We start from the raw sequence: 18,079 nt of genomic DNA, 5'->3' as shown, positions 1-18,079 counted from the left end.
AGGAAAGGGAGGTTAGGCAGTGGGGGACAGGTGGGTTCTAAAGAGGTGGGTTTTCAGTTTCCTGCGGAAGATGGTAAGAGATTCCGCAGTCCTAACTGCATGAGGGAGGTCGTTCCACCACCGTGGGGCAATGGCGGAGTGAGGGGATCGTCAGTTGACCAGAGGTTGTAGAGCGGAGGGTTCTAGTAGGGGTATACGGAGTTATAAGGGACTGAAGGTATGATGGGGCGGAGCCTCTTGTGGCCTAGTAGGCCAGCACCAGTGTCTTGAACTGGATGCGGGCTGCTACCGGAAGTCAGTGGAGCGCAGTAAGCAGTGGAGTGACATGAGAGTGCTTTGGGAGGTTGAATACCAGGTGTGCAGTGGCGTTCTGCACGAGCTGGAGCAGCCTGATGGCGCAGGTCGGCAAGCCAGCCAGTAGAACGTTGCAGTAGTCCAGGTGGGAGATGACAAGCGCTTGGACCAGGAGCTGGGTCGCCTGTTGTGTGAGGAATGGGTGGATTCTCCTGATATTGTATTGGGAGAATCTGCAGGATCGCAGCTACTGAAGCAATTTAAAGCAAAGCCTTACTTGGATCCTGCTTTGAAGGAGAAGCAATCTGACTGAAAAACGATGCACACACCCTACATGAGGCAGCCCTGGTTTTCAAGACGTGTAAACAAAAGAAAGACAGTTGAAGAAAATCAGATCCTTCCGTAGAGAGAACCAGATGATGTTCTGAAGCTTTTCCTTTGGCACAGGAACAGTTTCAGGCAACTAATCGTATTTGTCATAAAATCGTGATCAGTAATCCTGAAATGTTTCATAATCTCTGTAGTTGCATTTATGCCTGGTCATAAGTGTGCAGATATTTTGCCCGCACCCCCAGCACACCTGTACGGAATGTGCTGGTCCTTGTTTCCATTTGCACAGCTGACATACTCCCGTGGTGTCGGAAGCGGTCGGGCCAGTTTTGCTTTGCCTAATCAACTGTCTGAGCTCTTCCAGAATAGTGGTGTTTGGAGCGAGGGCGACATCTATCACCTGAACGCGATTTGGGTCCCATACGCAATCTTCCTCAAGACCGCTTGGCACGGACTTCATGCCACAATTGGGTGGCACCCAAGCGGTGTCATAGCCCTGACTATGCCAGGACTTCTGTAGCGGATGATTGTCGGTATCAATGCGCTTCACCTTCCCACAGTCGACGCTTAGCTTCAGCACCACTCTATCGGTCGGGGGAGAGTTTATAGGATAGCGTTCAGCTTTCTTCTGGTTGCGACTAACATAAACGCCCGGGCCAAGCATGCCATCACGAGACTGCTGAAAACCATTTTGAATAATCGCACGTGCCGTTTGCACTTTGGTGCCATGGTACATTGTGTACCGGTTGCCTGTCTTGGGCTCTTGTTCGGCCCGCAGGTGCCTGTCCTCGTCGTAATCCACTTGCCAACCATAAAATTCGATAGCTGACATTCTCTTGACTGGTTTTGAAGTTCAAAGAGGGAAAAGACAAAAGAATTACTGATGAATGATGCTGAAGTTTTGCATTACTGTTAGAGATTATGCCAAAACACCAATAACCCGTAAGGGCAAAGGACACAAACGAAAGTAGGCTAATCTACATTGATATATCTATTACTGTAACAGTTTAGCGTACTTCTCAACTAAAACAAAACCGATAGGCTTATTAGACAGCACAATTTACTCTACTCCGTCAAAAAACAAGAAAGCCACTACTCAAGAGTAGGTACGCTGATTAGTCATGTTTGGCTTCGTTGCTTTCAAGTAAAAACTGTAGTCAGTAACCGAGGCAACTTTCCATGAAAAAAATTAAAGCAATTAGATTAATTTTACCAATATTTGGCCTTCGTGAAATATGAACAAATAATGTGCTAAATTTTGTTCAGAATTTACCTTCGTCGTCTTATGTCCCTGCTTGTGAGAAGGTACCAGTAGTTTTCACTTTCGGTTTTTTTTCTTATCTAGGGAGAGACGGATTCAGGAAATGAACTCGGTTATGATGACAGTGTACAGCAACAACAGCGCAACATATTAGAAATTATAGCAATAGTGACGTTGACATGATAACAGTTACCGTTGTTTTAATTAAGATAGTTCAGTGATGATGAGTGACCTTAACCCACATAATCTTTGGGTAGTGCTGTTATTGTTATTACAGCTAACACTGTTATTAGTATTTATATTTTACTATTTGATAGAATGTAGTACATTTAACAGTAGGTCGTAATAGACATTGTGGTTAATCAGCAGACACACAGTAGCGTTCTTTCCGCTCCGTTCATTCAGAAAGTTCATGTGAGAACGGCTGTCTGTCAAAGTCCGAATGACCCGCCCTTTTTTGTCAACCAGCCATTCCATTGGTTAAAAACTCATGCGCATCGCAGCTGTGTTCCCGTTTATTCTTCCGATGTGATCGATTCAGCGCTACACTGCTTTCGTTAGTTTAGCGAAACAATATAACAGAGACGTTTGGTTCATGACTTGCAAACAGATGGTTTTGTATGTGTGCCCTTAAATAATAGCTATATAAGAATAACATTTAATGCGAACAACCAACATCCTTTCCTGTACTGTTTGTAGCTGGGTTACTTTAACTGTGACTCCAAAATCAAAACTACGATGCCTCTAAGTTACGGGGACTTTATGGTATAACATTGGTTCGTAACTGGTCAGTGCTTAGTTTAATTAAATATTACGCTGTGTAAATTTGAAAAAATGCAAGACAGTTCATGTATATATTACGATCTTCACTCATGCACGTGCTCCTGTTCATGTTTTCAGGTCCCCAGGGAGAGAAACTCAACAGCGATGGACTAGCAGGATCCCAAATTTGTTACGCTCTCTATCGGCTTATTACGTAATTGTACAGTGGCTCAACTGGTGTCGGAAACCAGTTCACTCTGTCTCTGAGCTAATCTGTTTGTCCGGTATTAAGGAGTCGTGTTGAATTCGTGAAGAATTCGTTTAGGAAATGCTTTTTCTTTAAAGGACATTTATTTTTAACAGCATATCGTCATAGGTGACCAATACACGTGTGTCCTCAGATAGATGTGGCTGATCCGGCGCCTACGACTGATGCTGCATGGAGTGCCTCATAATACCGGTTAGCGGATTTCAAGCTTTAACAGTTTTTTCTTCTGTGTGAAGAAGTGAAATAGTCTAGCAGGGTCTGGGATAACCTGTTCCCCGCTGGTGACATTCCCCCTTACCAAACTTTAGCCCACTAGTGCCGTGATGTCTCAGACACGGGAAGTGCTACTTATAGGAGAGGGTAATTTCTCTTTCTCGGTCGCCCTGTGCCAGTCTGCCGCGGATCCTGTTAATGTCACAGCCACATGCTTCCAGACCGAAGATGAAGCGTTAAAACAGGACTGTGCAGCACAGAACATAGAACGCCTCCGATACTGCGGTGAGATGCTTTGTCCTTGCTGATCATACTGATATTTTCTTCAGAGTGGTTGAAATTAGGGTTCTTTTTTATTGTTACATCCACGTCTTTAATTGATCTACCAGTATCTATTAACTTAGACTAAATAGATCAGCTTTTATGTGAATATACTGTTCAGGCAAAAAGGCGGACAATGTGGTACAGTGGCTTTATGAATTTGCATGCCTGTGGTCAAGGCAGTGTATTGTGCGGGGTAGTTGCTATGAAACGGTTCAGGAGCATTTGCAAAACCTTTTTTTTTAAAACTCCGCTGTGTAAACTGGAGGTTAAAAGGTTCAAACTGAAGGTATCTGCAGAGCAAAAGAGATAAACATTCTGGCATGTCCTTTGTACAGGGTCGAGGGTGCTCTTTCAAGTGGACTGCACAAGACTCAGAGAAAATGAGGACCTTAAGCATCAACTGTATGACTGTATCATCTTCAATTTCCCTCACTGTGGTCGCAAGAGCGGAGTAAAGAAGAACCGCAGCTTACTGGCCAAATTTTTTCTGAAGTTTGTAAAGTTTCTTAAATCCCAGTTATGCTGTTACATAAGACTGAATTTCAAGGTTGCACATGGATGAAAGATGTTTTAGTTGGGTATTAATAATTAATTTCCACTGATTGCCTCTTACACGTCTCTCTTAGCTGTGCTGAGATCCTAAAGGAGAATGGAGAAGTTCACGTGGCCTTGTGCAATGGGCAAGGTGGCACTCCAGTTGACAATCCAATAAGAGAGTGGCACAATAGCTGGCAAGTTGTTGCCATGGCAGCTGAAGCAGGACTCATCCTCAGTGAGGTCCGCCCCTTTGATCAAGACAAATATCAAGGCTATAAATGTACAGGTTACAGGTGAGATACCTCCTTCATTTCAACATCTGCCAGTTGGCATTCACTCACAATTGTGCATTGTTAATTTATTCTGGGACAAATGGATACTTTGAGAACACCTGCCTTTTCTTTATATTCATGTAGTTAATACATTAGACGTAATGTAAATGTTCTTTGTTAATCTTAGCTCGGTCAATGATGTCATTTGTGTAACTTTACAGGTAGCGCTTCTTTTCTCGTTGAAGAGATGACAGGGAAGATTCAAGCTATTGTTTTGTTTATTACATCTCACTTTTTAATTATTTAAAAGGAGTCAAGACCATGGTTTTCATGTGGAAGGAGCACTGAACCACATCTTTACACGAAGTCTCCCATATGCCTTGCCTCAGAGACTGAAAATGGAGGCCAAAGTTGGGAAGGAGACCATTGTTTTTGAGCTACCTGAGGAGTTAGGTGAATTTGTGAACAGGTAACTGTGAACTCACACAATGTGTCTCATTTTCCTGTGGTTTTGGGAGTATTCATGTAATTTATGCTGGAACATTTAAGATGTAGTTACTTTACCGTAAAGCATATCCCTCATTAAAGTGGAGTACAGTTTGAGACTGACTTGTATTTTTCGTTGAGTGGGCCAAATGTTTATCAGCTAGCATTAATGTTGTGAATGTATAAATTAGCGCTTGGCCACGTTTTTGATTCTTAGACTGTTGACTGTGTAAACCAAGTTGAATGCCATCCAAGATGTTTATGTCTCTCAACATAGCATCATTCTGACTACCACACACTCTTTTTTCTAATTCAAAGTGTTTATTCCTGAGAACATAGAGTCACGTGATAGTTGATGGTTTATTTATGTTTGCAAACATCCTCACATAATTGTCGGTTTGAAAACACAGTTCCTTAGAATTCTCATGGTACTCTTTTATTTGAGTGGATACAGGATGGTAGCAATATTTGGAGTATCAGTTAACAATTAATGGGTATGGTATTAACCGTTTTGTCCTGGACAGGAATTTCCTTGGTCCGCATTCACATCATCCCGTACAGCTGGTACAGGATCAGCTGCTGAGAGAGCTGAAATCGGCCTGGCCCGTAAACAAAGTGAGCGGAGACTTCCCAGAGCTGGTGAGCTGTTCCCCAGACAAGTTACACGTTTTTGGCCCTAATGTGACAACCACAGAGATATACTGGATAAAACCAACAGAAACCCTCAACCACAGCCAAAGTGAGGATGGAGGAGACAACTGTGAGCCCATTGAGGACCAGCATGCTCCCAGTGGCAGTTATGGGTTACGTCCATCTTTGCTCATGCATGTACAAGACATATTGCAGCATGAGGACTTCAGCCCCGGTACTCTGCACGCTCTCAGTGGTCTAGTCTTTCAGAAGACTCCCATTTCCGCCAGTCTTTCTCCCGTTTACCACCAGCTCCTCCTCGTTGGGGTGTTTCGCTCAGAAACTCAGCCGCTTCGGTGTCTTCACGATTGCTTGGAGGCGCTGCTGTCCGCTCACGGGGTGTCTTTCCAGTTGGAACAAGGTGGAGAACAACAGCAAGCATGGATGAACTCAAAGACGCTGGCTAAGTTTGGTCGACTAGCCTCTCTCCCGGTTCCTGGATGCGTCCCAGAGGAAGCTCTCCAGCTGTGTGTGGTCTCAATGAACTTAGACCACCTAGCGGCGCTGATCTTCTCCATCTCGGACTGGCGCTTGCTGTGGACTCCTGACCCTCGACTCCTGTTGCACTTCGAGCTAAATCCGCAAGGCCCTTTCCGCCCTTTCTCCCTTTATTCGCCGAGCTATTCGCACGACATCAGTTTTTGGATGGAGCCGGACAGCTTTGACGAACTGGAGTTTCACACTGTGGTGCGGCAAGCCACCGCTGGTACTGTGAGGGACGTGGTTCTAGTGGACCGCTTCCGACACCCGCACATGGGCCATGCTAGCCTTTGCTACCGGTTGACCTACCAGTCGCCAGACCGCGCGCTCTCGCATAGCCAGGCCCTATGCTTACAGAATAAGCTGCGCAGGCTGCTGCCACTACGTCTGCAGGTCACTCTCAGGTAGAACCAAGAAGACAAACCAGGGGGAAGAAACACGTTGACGTGAGCTATCATTAACAACAAAGCTCATAACATAATGAGGAGCAAACCTTGTTACATTTGTTTCTCTAAACAGATATCTCCTTGATGCACTGAGTGGTTTCAAAGGGACATGGACTTGAACTTCTTATTAATTTATAAGTGTAAAGACAGTCCAAATAGCTGTGAAAACTATTTTAGGGGGGCATTAGTGGGCATGTGTGAGCAGTGGCAATCAGGTATTTATAGTCTGAATTCTGATCTGAGCTGTTGTATTTGTATTTGTGCTCTTGTGACTGTTTACAGCAGGTGCTTGGTCCTGACCTAAGGTCTCGCTTTCTTTTGGTTTATTAAAACTGGTCTGTCAAAATGACAACAAAATGGCATTGGTCTTAACCGCTGTGCTCGTTTTAAGTCTCAGTTATATCTTATAACTTATTTTAACCATTGTTTGCTATTTTTTTTTTATGTGTGATTCCTTTCTTTATTATAATTGTACGTTACTGTTCATATATTATTACTGTTAACATTTTACAAATTTTCATGTTTATTTTGCATTAAGATACCATGTAAGTGTTAATAGTGTAATAGTTAGGCATGTTTGTGTCCTTATGTGGTGCCTAGTGTGAAAAATAAGATATAGCTGATAAGAACAAGCCATAATTTAACGTTTGCAAGTTTGTTAATATTTATAATTGGTGTGTGTAATATAATTCGTGTCTTTTAGCATTTTGAGCAAACTGACAGTTTTCAGATACTCTAGTTTTAAACTGAATGTGTTTCAGGAATACCTTGCTGAGACACTTTACCTTGAGGGCTAGAAGACGTTACTGTACTTAATCTCTCATGGGGCTCCAATATGGAAAATATTTGAAATGTCTTTATGCTTTGTTAGGCTTTGCTGCTGCATTTGAGTGTTTACTATCTAATATTAGAAGTTGAGAGATCAGTCAAATTAACTGACATGAATGTGACACTGCTTGTAATTTTTGGAATGATGTTATGTGTGCATGACCCTGATCAATGGTTAAGCATTTAGTTTTGAATGCTCATCAACTTGAAAACGTATCAGTTTAATTTTTATTGTAAATATTTCATTAAAGGACATATCTGAGTAATTCATTTCAATCTCTTCTTTAAAATTTCCACTTTAATGTTTCAAGTCGTGCAGGTCAAGTATGAGTAACCACTCGTGCTTAATCATGTTATTTTATCGGGTATTAATTGAGGTGGAGATGATCCTACCTACGGAAAAAAAGGTGCTTGCAGGAATGTCTGGGAAAACTTACTGTGCCCCAATTAAATATGGCTGCCTGCTGTGGCCGTACGTTACTCTTCCCTAACGAGGCCAGGAAGCACCAGTAGAAGACATGGCGACGAAGGGAGTCCGACAGCGAAACAGACGAGGTAGCAAACAAGATACAAATAACGTGAACACGTCCACTGTCGGTGATAATAGGGTGTCGAAGGAAGAAAAGGGGACTGACGAGAGTAAATGTGCGGACACGCGAAACGAGTGAGTAATGCGACTGTCATGTGCATTAGTGTCATAATGTTGCTATATGCATTAACAAGTGACCAATGCTAGCCTGCTGATATGAATGAAATTAGTTTGCCGGGTTCCCCAGGAGCACATACTATACAAATGTCTGTGATAAATATTTGCTCACGAAACAGAGCATTGTCAGAAAGCAGCGAGCGTATTTCATATAGTCGCAAGCCCTTAATAACCTAACGTAAATCGCTCCTTCTCACATGGTCTTCCACAACATCCGATCATCATAAGACACGTAGCTTACTGTCACACATTACCCCTGTCATTCATTCATTTGCGCTAGGCGCCCACATCCAATCAATACACGCTGTGAATGTCTGTAATGTGGCTTTGCTTGCGGGGACGGAGGGCTCAGTGAGCACAGTTATACGTGTAATCGGTTTCATAGCTTTCTATTATTTCATCATTTGGTAATATTTTAAAATAAAAACAATTGTCCCTAAAATCTAACATTTTGTCGTGCTCCTTAACGTTATAGATTCTAATAGCCTAGAATGCAAAGAGGATTCCTAAAATGTTAACTAAAATATCCTTTATTAAAAAAAATTATTTGCTCTCGTCAAAAAAGACCATGAACTACTATAGAGTACAGCACCAAAAATTTACCGATGACATTCGCGCATGCCCAATATGATAAGCCTCTTACGGCCTCTTTAGCTGCACACTTCACAGGGAAACAAATTAGTTGCTGTCTCAGCAGATCTTTCGCTCCACGGTCGCAATGACACTGCTGTTTTGGAAACAGTTTCTGACTCAAAGACGCTTAAATAAATAAATAAATAAATAAATAAATAAATAAACAATTCGAAACAGATTTTGACTCAAAGACGCTTAAATAAAAAAATAAATAAATGAACAAATAAATATAGAGGCATGACCAGTTCTTGTATGTACCCTTATCCTGGCTGCTTATAGTAGTGTGTTCCCAGATAAGCATATTCCCCACTACACCCGACCCCTCTTCCACAGGACATCCAGTAAAGCGGGGCAGGTATGGGCTCCGGAGGGCTCCACGGCATTCAAGTGTCTAGTATCAGCGCGATTCTGCGCAGCGTTGCTCAGCAACATCTCTGACTGTGATGAGACCTTCAATTACTGGGAGCCAGTGAGTAGAGTGGAATTATGTGTTGTCCATTCGGCAGTTCTGCTATTGTTTCCTGTTGTTTTTCTGTGAACGCACATTCAGTTATAGTCTTTCTCATGAGGGCTGTTGTCAAAAAAGGATTGAGAATTTGAAAGTTAATCAAATTGTGTGTGTGTGTGTGTGTGTGTTTATGTGTGTGTGTGTGTGTACTGAACAAAACCAACCATAACTTCACATACTTAGTGAATGTATGAATTTATGAAACTACTGTGGACTGCATTTTAGGAAAATGAATTGACCTTTACAAGAGTATCTTCATTTATTATTTCTCTATATCGATTTTATTGAAAAATGGGCATGCATTTCCATTTCTGACTGAAAGGAAGGCAGATGAAAGAAAGCATTCTGTCTCTTCTCTCTCTGTTTTTGGTCAGACCCACTACCTGCTCTATGGAAAGGGGATGCAGACATGGGAGTATTCTCCAGCCTACGCTATTCGCTCCTACGCATATCTGTGGCTTCATGCACTTCCAGCCTGCTTTCATGCCAAAATACTGCAGACCAATAAGGTTGGTTCACCAACAGTTCAGCTTTCAGTGCTCTCTCTGTCTGTTATTGCAGTCTCTCTCTCTCTCTCTCTCTCTCTCCCTCTCGCTCTCTCTCTCTCTCTCTCTCTCTCTCTCTCTCTCTCTCTCTCTCTTTCTCTTCCTCTCTCTTTCTCTTCCTCTCTCTCTCACTCTTTCTGTCTTTCTTTCTTTCTGTCTTTCTTTCTTTCTTTCTTTCTTTCTTTCTAATATCTCTCCCTGTTTCTCTCTCTCACACACACACACACATGTCCCCTCTGTCTTTTTGGCTCTTGTTTTCTCTTGTTTTCGTCTGTGAGATTTTCTAAATTTGAAAATGCTCTTGACTGATTAAATGCATTTGCGGTTGTAGCTGTAATATACATTTCATCAGCAACTGTGGTTCTTAATCACTGTTCTCTATCTCAGGTCCTTGTGTTTTATTTCCTGCGCTGTGTGTTAGCTTTCACCTGCTGCGTATGTGAACTATACTTCTACAAGTGAGTGCCAAAAACCTGAACATAACTTTATCGATATATTTGCACAGTGACATATATGCATCTTGTTTATATTAAATATGTCAATTATATTTACTACGCATACTTCTATTTAACCCACTACCATGTTTTGTTCTGTGTAAGTTGCCTGGCTATAAATACTGCTTGAATAAAGATGTTGTCATAAAGCGCCTTGAACACATGGTGTCATCCTTCGTGAAAGTACTGTGCCAAATGGATAGGAGACTAATGGATATGCTATGTGTCTTTCAGGGCCGTGTGTAAGAAGTTTGGCTTGCATGTAGGTCGTCTCATGCTTGCGTTCCTGGTACTAAGTGCAGGCATGTTCTGCTCCTCTGCAGGTCTGTTGACAACGGTTTTTATGAACTGAAATCAAATTGAAATGAAAGCGGTTGAGTGGACAAACGAACTCTGTTTGTGCGTTTGTGTGTTTATGTTTATGTTTGTGTTTTCTCCCATAGCATTCCTTCCAAGCACTTTCTGCATGTATAGCACGGTCGTGGCCATGACAGGCTGGTTCCAGGGTAGTCCCAGCCTGGCTATACTGGGAATAGCAGCTGGTGCTATTGTAGGCTGGCCCTTCAGTGCTCTGCTTGGGTAAGATGATGGTTGGATTTAAAATGTAATACAACAGATATTTTATGGGTTACCCCTGGCATCTCTACCCTACACAAACTACAGTTGCACTTAAAACAAATAAACAAACAAACAAACAAATAAATAAATCTTTATTTACTGGCACTTTTTTCATGGGAAGGTTCTGGACTTGATGGGACCATATTTTCAGTTCTATTGAGCATGAATATATTTCTTGTAAGTGTCTCTAGATAAGCGTGAATGCTAAATAATAAAGAACTGTAAATTGCAGTCTCTCAGATGGAGGACTACTGGTAATTATGTAGGAGACTCAAAGTCAGCAATAAAAAAAAACCAAAACATTTTATCTCTTGATGTTTTGAGTATCTGTGTACTTACTTACTTTATTGCGTAAACACGGCAGTCGGAAGGACCTGTAAATGCAAAACCTCTGTTATTGTCCCTTTATCTTTTCTGTTGCAGTATACCCATTGCCTTTGACCTGCTTCTGATGAAAAGAAAATGGAAAAGTTTTGTCACATGGACCCTGGTGGCTCTCCTGCTTTTTCTGGTTAGGCAAACTAAACTTTTTAAAGTTTCCACTCTCCTGGATATGTTGTTGTGACATCCTTGTAACTCCTTTCTCCATCCTTGTTTGTTTGTTTGTTTGTTTGTTTGTAAACAACACAGGTTCCTGTGATGATGGTAGACAGTTATTACTATGGCAAGCTGGTGATTGCTCCTCTGAATATAATCCTGTACAATGTGTTCACCCCTCATGGGCCTGATCTTTATGGTATGTTTTCTCTACCCCCTAATTCTTTCCTGTTTTTGTCATGTAAAGTCATTGGATTAATTCAGTCCATGAATCAAAATATACTTTATAATATATTCCTTTTTCTTTTTCTTTTTTTTTACAAACCATAACTGATGTTTTACTCTTTGGTACACATTTAATAATATAGTAAAATTATACTACTAAATAAGATTAAACAAATTACAAAAATAGTCTGTGTTGAGGAGAAAGGTTATGTGTATGGAAACAGCAAATGTGTGATTCCCGTAATCTCCAGAAGAGGGCGGTGTTGGTTAGTATCCATGGAGGTGCACAGTGATAAACCGTGACCTGGGTTTTTGTGTCCTCTGTAGGTACAGAGCCGTGGCATTTCTACTTTGTGAATGGCTTTCTGAATTTTAACGTAGTCTTCGTCCTGGCTCTGCTTTCTCTGCCTCTCACTGCTCTAATGGAGGCCCTGCTCCAAAGATTCAACGGTAAGAGAGTTGTGTGTGTGTGTGTGTGTGTGTGTGTATGAGAGTATAGCTGCTGAAGGGGTAAGAGCGCATTACTGACCTTTTCTTGGCTCTACGCGGTGTTTTAACGATGGCTTGTCACCTCTCACCTCCCATCAGAGTCCATTAGAGCACCTCATTGTGTGAGCGCTCGTGGTAATAACCAGATCCTTACTTTTTAGCGTTTAAAAATAGAAACAGTTATTACTGGTGATACACTTCGTTGCCAGGCAGTGCCAGCAAAGTATAATGACTCACTCACAGAATGGACTTTTTTTTTGGTCACATTTTGTAACATCACACTGCAGACCAGACTGAAATAACATGCTCTCATAGGGACCGAACCTGTATTCCCAGCAGTATAACTACATCACAGCACTACACTGAAATAGCCACACATTCAATTTAGAGTGAAAGGAGTCGTAACAAACCTATGGGATACATACACTTTAACTAGTTTAGCTGGCAGAATGAGGTAAAAATCTTGCTTGAAAATCTCTTTCTTTGTTATTATGTGTATAAACTTTATAATACCTATGTGATTAAACTTTATAACATGAATAAATTTTGTATTATTGCGTATAAACTGCAGTCCAGAACCTGGGCCGTCCCTATTGGCTGACGCTGTCGCCCATGTACCTGTGGATGCTGGTCTTTTTCACCCGCCCACACAAAGAGGAGCGCTTCCTGTTTCCCATCTATCCTCTCATCTGTCTTTGTGGAGCTGTGGCTCTCTCGTCACTACAGGTAAGACTGCTGTTCGCATGTTCACAGCCTGCACAATAACTGATTCAGTTTCAGTCAGCTCAGCTCTCTCTCCCCTCTCCCTGGACTATTCACTAAACAGTACTGTTGTCAGGACATCCAAATCCTCTGACCATGTCTCTGCAGTTTAAAATGATAAATAAAATGATTTTTTGGGGGGAATATATGTCATGCATTCTTTTTTTGTTGTTTGTTTGCTTGCCAGACTACTGCAACTGTTCTTCATGACATCTCAGCCTTTTGTGCAGTTTCCTTATGTTTTTATTTCCCTTTTTTTCAGGGATGGGAGTTGATTTAATAATTTCATGTCTGGTTGTTGATTGCAGAAGTGCTACCACTTCATGTTCCAGCGATACCGTTTAGAACACTACACCATCTCCTCGAACTGGCTCGCCCTGGGCACTGTCGTCCTGTTCGCCGTGCTTTCGCTCTCCCGCTCTGTGGCTCTTTTCAGAGGTCAGCGAAAAAACACACGTTGAACGCAGGGCATAAACGTATGCGTGTGCCACTTACACCCGTCACGCGGGCGCTCGCACGGGCAATAACGCTTATGTCGTTGCAATGTTAACAAACGTTATAAGAGGAACAAATAAAGCTAAAGTAAATGATTGTATACTATTGTGCAAAGGAACCTGTTTCTGAGGTCGAAACAAACACACACACACACACACACACACATACATGCACGCACAGACTTTTGCCAGAGGTTTGTGTGTCTATTTTTAGGTTACCATGCTCCCTTGGATCTGTATCCTGAGTTCCTCCGTATTGCTAAAGACCCCACCATTCACACAGTGCCAGAGGGGAGACCGGTCAGCGTGTGTGTGGGCAAAGAGTGGCATCGTTTTCCCAGCAGCTTCCTACTGCCCAAAAAGTTAGTCTGCTTTACTGCTCTGTGACAGCCTCTGCCCAATGATATTGTGTCCTAGCAATACTGTGAACTGGGCTTAAAGGAGACTTTTACTGTGACGTATACGCTGAAAGAGTTCTTTATGTTGTTTGTCAGGTTAGGAGAACACTAAAGAGGGCACCCAAAAGAATCAGTTACTTCATTCAAATATGGGATATATGAATTTGTGCGTGTTTTTTTCGTATTCCTGTTGTGATTCAATTTTTTCATGCTCTTATTTACTTATATATTTCAGATGTGGTTTTTTTTTTCACTGTTACTTATTTCGGTCAGTGTGGCTTATAAAGGACAAACTGTGGGGGATTTGAGTGCAGAGAATGTGGAACATGCTGGAGGATCCTGCGTTTTTGTATTAAAAAAAAAAAAAGAATTACCAGGGAGAGGGGTTATGTAAGTGCTACTTCATCCTTTTTCTCACTCACTTTGGTGCTCTCACTTTGGCGCTCTTTCTCTCTCTCTCTCTCTCTCTCTCTCTCTCTCTCTCTCTCTCCCTTTTCCTCCAGCTGGCAGCTGCAATTCATCCAGTCGGAGTTCCGGGGTCAGCTGCCCAAGCCGTTCTCAGCGGGGCAAGACGCCACACGGATAATCCCCTCGGACATGAACGACCAGAACCTGGAGGAGCCGTCTCGATACGTGAGTCAGACAAAACGCTAACACCTCCGCACCGGCACCTCTCTGCCTCCTGCCCCTCACCTCCCTGTTGAAGCTAAAATCATCGCTAAGACAGGAACAGCTTAAATTCACACAGACAGTCAGTCATATGTAAAGGAATTCTTACAAAAGAAAATATCTGGCAACCCTTACAGGATTTCCTCTTGATTTTGGATGCAGCCTGTGCAACTACGGTCAATAAAATAAAGTTCTCATTGTAGTCTGTGGTGCTGGCAGTTGCTGTGTGTCGTTTTTTTGCGCGTGTGATTGCGCGTGGTGTGCACGCGCGCACAGGTGCACCTGCATGCCTGCGCGCGTTCCAGAGCAAGGGCACCCTTCCAACATCACATTCACACAGCCAACCTTAATCAGAGCATTAATTAGACCTCTCTCACACTCGAGGAGGTGTTGCCAGGGCAACAGAACGGCAAGGAGGAAAGCTGCTAAGCTGACGGCAGCTAAGTGGCAGAGCTATGGGCGCAGAGCATCACCTTAATTGAGTTGCAGCGCGCTGTGGGAGACCGCTGTCTGCTCGCGCCGCGCTCGCCGGCCATTTCATCACAGCGCACTTATTTCTATCGATACAGCGACGTCCCCCCCCCCCCCCCCCCCCCCAAAACGTGTCTCTTCTTTTACTGCTCAACCATATCGCCGCTTCTCCGGTCGTCTGCAGCACTTTTCAGTCCAATCAAACCGCCCCCAAAAACTAACCCTGCATCTTACGTCTCAGTCTCACCTGGGCGTGCCTGTTTCAGTTGATTAGGGCCTTTGTGGACGGCTGATGAGTCATATTAGGAGCCGGAACGACAGAGCATAAACGTTTATATGAGGATGGGGCAACCATTAAATAAATAAATGAATGAATTAAAAAATAAATAAATGCGACTCACAGGGACTTATCAAAATCCATGTCTGTCATAAGAGTGGAATGCTGATAGTGTAACCATCTGCCTCACCCGTTAACTTTACGAGATCGGCCATGTCGCCGTCAATAGTGTATCTCACAGTGAGTTTGTCAGCTGTAGACAGCCCTGACCCATACCTGTCTCCTTACCCACAGGTGGATCTTAAACACTGTCATTATCTTGTGGACCTGGCCACAGAAACAGAGGCCCCTAGAGAGCCACGCTACGCCGCTAATAAAGAGGAGTGGAGTGTCATTGCATACAAGCCTTTCCTAGATGCCAGCAGGTGAGTCCTGGTGTCTGAGCACAGGGGGGTGTATGGGGGGGAGGAGCAGTAAAAGGGTGTGGATAATGGAAAGACAAAAGTCTGGGTTTATCCATAACAACACGCCACATAGTCTTTCTATTAGCTATTTAAACTCCACATGTATTGCATTTTGCCGGTCCATCATTGAGTAAGCATGGCTTTACTTAAAATTAAATATTATTACTATAGTAAAACTGTGATAACTGGTCAACAAAATATTTAAATCCATTTAAATGTGCCCAGCTCTTGCATTTGACTCAGTATTTTTAATCCACACTTTTCAGCAGAATCATTGTCTTAATCAGCACTGAGTCTTGACATAGCTCTTGTTAATAAAGAGCTATTCTATTTCGGCGCTACCATTCAAAGAGGAAAATTAGTCAAAAAATGACTAGAAATGGTGTTGTGAGTAGTAAGGCGTACTTGCGATATAAAGGTTTGTCCATTAGGGGGAGCTCTAATCCACAATCTTAAGCTGACTCATAATGTCAATATCAGTGGGAGACTGTGGTATGTGATGTTGTCACAGAGAGGTGTATCATCCTCTTTTTAAATGCTTGTCCTAAAAATGTTTGACTGTCGCTATCTGACCTGTGTAGTTATTGCCTTAACAATTAAAACAGTGGAGAATGCAGCTACTGGAAATTACCTCTATTATGTTTTGTTGCAATAGTACATCTAAGCTTGATTCTGAGCCTGCAACCATTGAATGCCCACTGAAACCGACATGTTTTGTGTTTCTTTTCTCATGGTAAATTGACTATACCGTAAACATGCTTAACTTTAAACACACACACACAGGCACGCAAGCACACTTTTATTTTCATTTTCAATGCTTTGAATCATCAGAAGTCCACGGCAGACTAAAAATCAATGTCATGTTGCATGAGACTCCCGTTCAACTGAAACATGTACAAAGCTGGTTGTGTGTGTGTATGTGTGTGTATTTATGTATGTATGTCTGTGAGTGTGTGTGTGTGTGTGGCAAAGGACATGTTTTCATTGTAATTCTGTGCTATACATTTTGTTCACGCAGGTCCTCTCGACTCTTCAGGGCCTTCTTCATACCTTTTCTGTCAGAGCAGCACACTACCTACAGCAATTATGTCATCCTCAAACCACGGCGACCCAAACACGGCAGGAGGCGAACGCAACCCTGACACACCCCCCGCCCCCACCTTTCATTCCCCCCTTTCTCCTCCTCTCTCGCCCATTTCACCCTTACGTGATGTCGTCATGCGTGTTTCCGTGTGAGAGTATGTATGTGTGTAATAGCATCTAAGTGTGTGTGTGTGTGTGTGTGTGGGTGAAAATGTGGTGTATATTTTACACCAGTGGTGGTGAACATGGTCGTTAAGTGAAGTTGTTTGGTGTCTCATCATTGACAGAGGGAAACAAGGACAGGCCTAACATGGAGCATTTGATGGAGGAGTCACCTGATCAATGCTCCCAGTTCTTTCTTTCTTTTTACACATTCTCCTAACTCTCATTCTTCTCATACCATCCTTAAAAATCCCAGCCGTTTGCTTTGCTCGTCCGTACCTCTGTGACAGAAGAGTTCCGTTCAACCAACCCTTTAAGGACTAAAGTCCCTTATTTTGTGATGTCTTGTGTGTAAACTGTCCTTCTTTGAACCTGACACCGGGCTGAAACAAAGCCAGGACCCGAACTCGAATGGCCCCTTGCGGGCCTTTCACAGGTCTCTGTTTGTGTTTCATTCATAGCCTGTTAATTGTCTGCCCACTGTGGAGTCAACACAGACTTCCATTCATCTGTCCTGTGCGAAAGTTCTGGTAACTGTTTTATTTTGCACTCTCTGAGTTTGTATCTGATGGATTTTTTTGAACACGTAGACCGAGAGGTGACGTGGTATACCGATCGAGTGTTTCTTACGTACGGATCGCGATGCTCATATCGTTCTGGGGAGATCGTACCAGTGTTAACAGTGTGATGGATTCGAATAATAAAAGGTCTTGACGAGTTTACGATCCAACCACCCGTGAACCTGGAACATTCCTTTAATGTCATTTGAGTGAAGAACATGTGGATGTAAGGTCTTCACTGAAGCAGAGATGACACGTGATAGTTTGTATACGCAAACCATCCGGTCTGATACTGCCTGGTGCCTCAGCGTTCAGTCTACTCAGAACAGCTTCATACATCAACAACACCTGTGCTCTTGGTTTGGTCTCAGTGGTGTTCCTATTGTTCCGGTTTGGTTAGACCTGTGCGAACATCAAGTGTGAGTGTATGTATACATGTGTGAGTAGGTTTGTGTGTGTGTGTGGTTAGGGGAGATGGCTCAAGGGATTATTAAGATGTCTGCATTGACGACAAGTTAAGCTGCGACACACTACAGGGAACTCTGATCCTTTTTAAATCCTGGCATTGACGCTAGAACCTATGACGCAGAAACCCCTTTGAAACATAGATGAGCATTTTTTTTTTCTCCAGGGCTCACTGCACTATTTGTTTATTATTGAAATCTTAATCTGACATGAAAGAGAGCAGAAAACCACTGGCCAAATTTGCTCACTGCTATACAGCATATTTTTTGGGACACAAAAGACAACAAGAACGCAAATGTTATCTGTAATTTCTAAATAAAGGATTTTT

General features: G+C 42.7%; 3 protein-coding genes across 4 annotated transcripts; 2 read left to right on the top strand and 1 right to left on the bottom strand.

Moving 5' to 3' along the window:
- Positions 1-784: 784 nt before the first annotated feature.
- gig2p (grass carp reovirus (GCRV)-induced gene 2p) lies at positions 785-1,952 on the bottom strand. The gene is made up of 2 exons (XM_030792978.1): positions 1,898-1,952; positions 785-1,464 (listed from the first exon to the last, which is right to left on the bottom strand). The coding sequence occupies exon 2, from the start codon at positions 1,454-1,456 to the stop codon at positions 785-787; it is 672 nt and encodes a 223-aa protein (XP_030648838.1). The 5' UTR covers positions 1,457-1,464; positions 1,898-1,952.
- A 1,286-nt stretch (positions 1,953-3,238) lies between these two features.
- fdxacb1 (ferredoxin-fold anticodon binding domain containing 1) lies at positions 3,239-6,325 on the top strand. Its single transcript, XM_030792881.1, has 5 exons — positions 3,239-3,413; positions 3,788-3,944; positions 4,079-4,282; positions 4,572-4,730; positions 5,272-6,325. The coding sequence occupies exons 1-5, from the start codon at positions 3,239-3,241 to the stop codon at positions 6,323-6,325; spliced, it is 1,749 nt and encodes a 582-aa protein (XP_030648741.1).
- A 1,384-nt stretch (positions 6,326-7,709) lies between these two features.
- Positions 7,710-18,074, top strand: alg9 (ALG9 alpha-1,2-mannosyltransferase). Of its 2 annotated transcripts, none has more exons than XM_030792864.1 (15): positions 7,710-7,855; positions 8,864-8,999; positions 9,413-9,547; positions 9,971-10,041; positions 10,312-10,400; positions 10,521-10,656; positions 11,119-11,206; positions 11,326-11,431; positions 11,785-11,907; positions 12,518-12,672; positions 13,017-13,146; positions 13,417-13,564; positions 14,104-14,233; positions 15,312-15,442; positions 16,500-18,074. In XM_030792864.1, the coding sequence occupies exons 1-15, from the start codon at positions 7,710-7,712 to the stop codon at positions 16,621-16,623; spliced, it is 1,848 nt and encodes a 615-aa protein (XP_030648724.1). In that variant the 3' UTR covers positions 16,624-18,074. The 2 variants fall into 2 exon arrangements, with proteins under 2 accessions (XP_030648724.1, XP_030648723.1); XM_030792863.1 differs by having other exon boundaries at positions 8,813-8,999.
- The last annotated feature ends 5 nt before the right edge of the window (positions 18,075-18,079 follow it).

This window comes from Chanos chanos, chromosome 15 (assembly GCF_902362185.1).
Source record: "Chanos chanos chromosome 15, fChaCha1.1, whole genome shotgun sequence".
Lineage (NCBI taxonomy): Eukaryota > Metazoa > Chordata > Actinopteri > Gonorynchiformes > Chanidae > Chanos > Chanos chanos.
Note: the sequence above shows the minus strand (reverse complement) of the source record. Positions and strands in the feature narration are given on the sequence as shown.

Bases quoted from the DNA above. Each gene is read 5' to 3' on its own strand.
- gig2p (XM_030792978.1), bottom strand. From the start codon at position 1,456: ATGTCAGCTATCGAATTTTATGGTTGGCAAGTGGATTACGACGAGGAC.
- fdxacb1 (XM_030792881.1), top strand. From the start codon at position 3,239: ATGTCTCAGACACGGGAAGTGCTACTTATAGGAGAGGGTAATTTCTCT. The intron at 3,414-3,787 runs GTGAGATGCTTT...TCCTTTGTACAG, and splicing joins AGAACGCCTCCGATACTGCG to GGTCGAGGGTGCTCTTTCAA. The intron at 3,945-4,078 runs GTTTGTAAAGTT...CGTCTCTCTTAG, and splicing joins CTGGCCAAATTTTTTCTGAA to CTGTGCTGAGATCCTAAAGG.
- alg9 (XM_030792863.1), top strand. From the start codon at position 7,710: ATGGCGACGAAGGGAGTCCGACAGCGAAACAGACGAGGTAGCAAACAA. The intron at 10,401-10,520 runs GTCTGTTGACAA...TTTCTCCCATAG, and splicing joins CATGTTCTGCTCCTCTGCAG to CATTCCTTCCAAGCACTTTC. The intron at 11,432-11,784 runs GTATGTTTTCTC...TGTCCTCTGTAG, and splicing joins TCATGGGCCTGATCTTTATG to GTACAGAGCCGTGGCATTTC.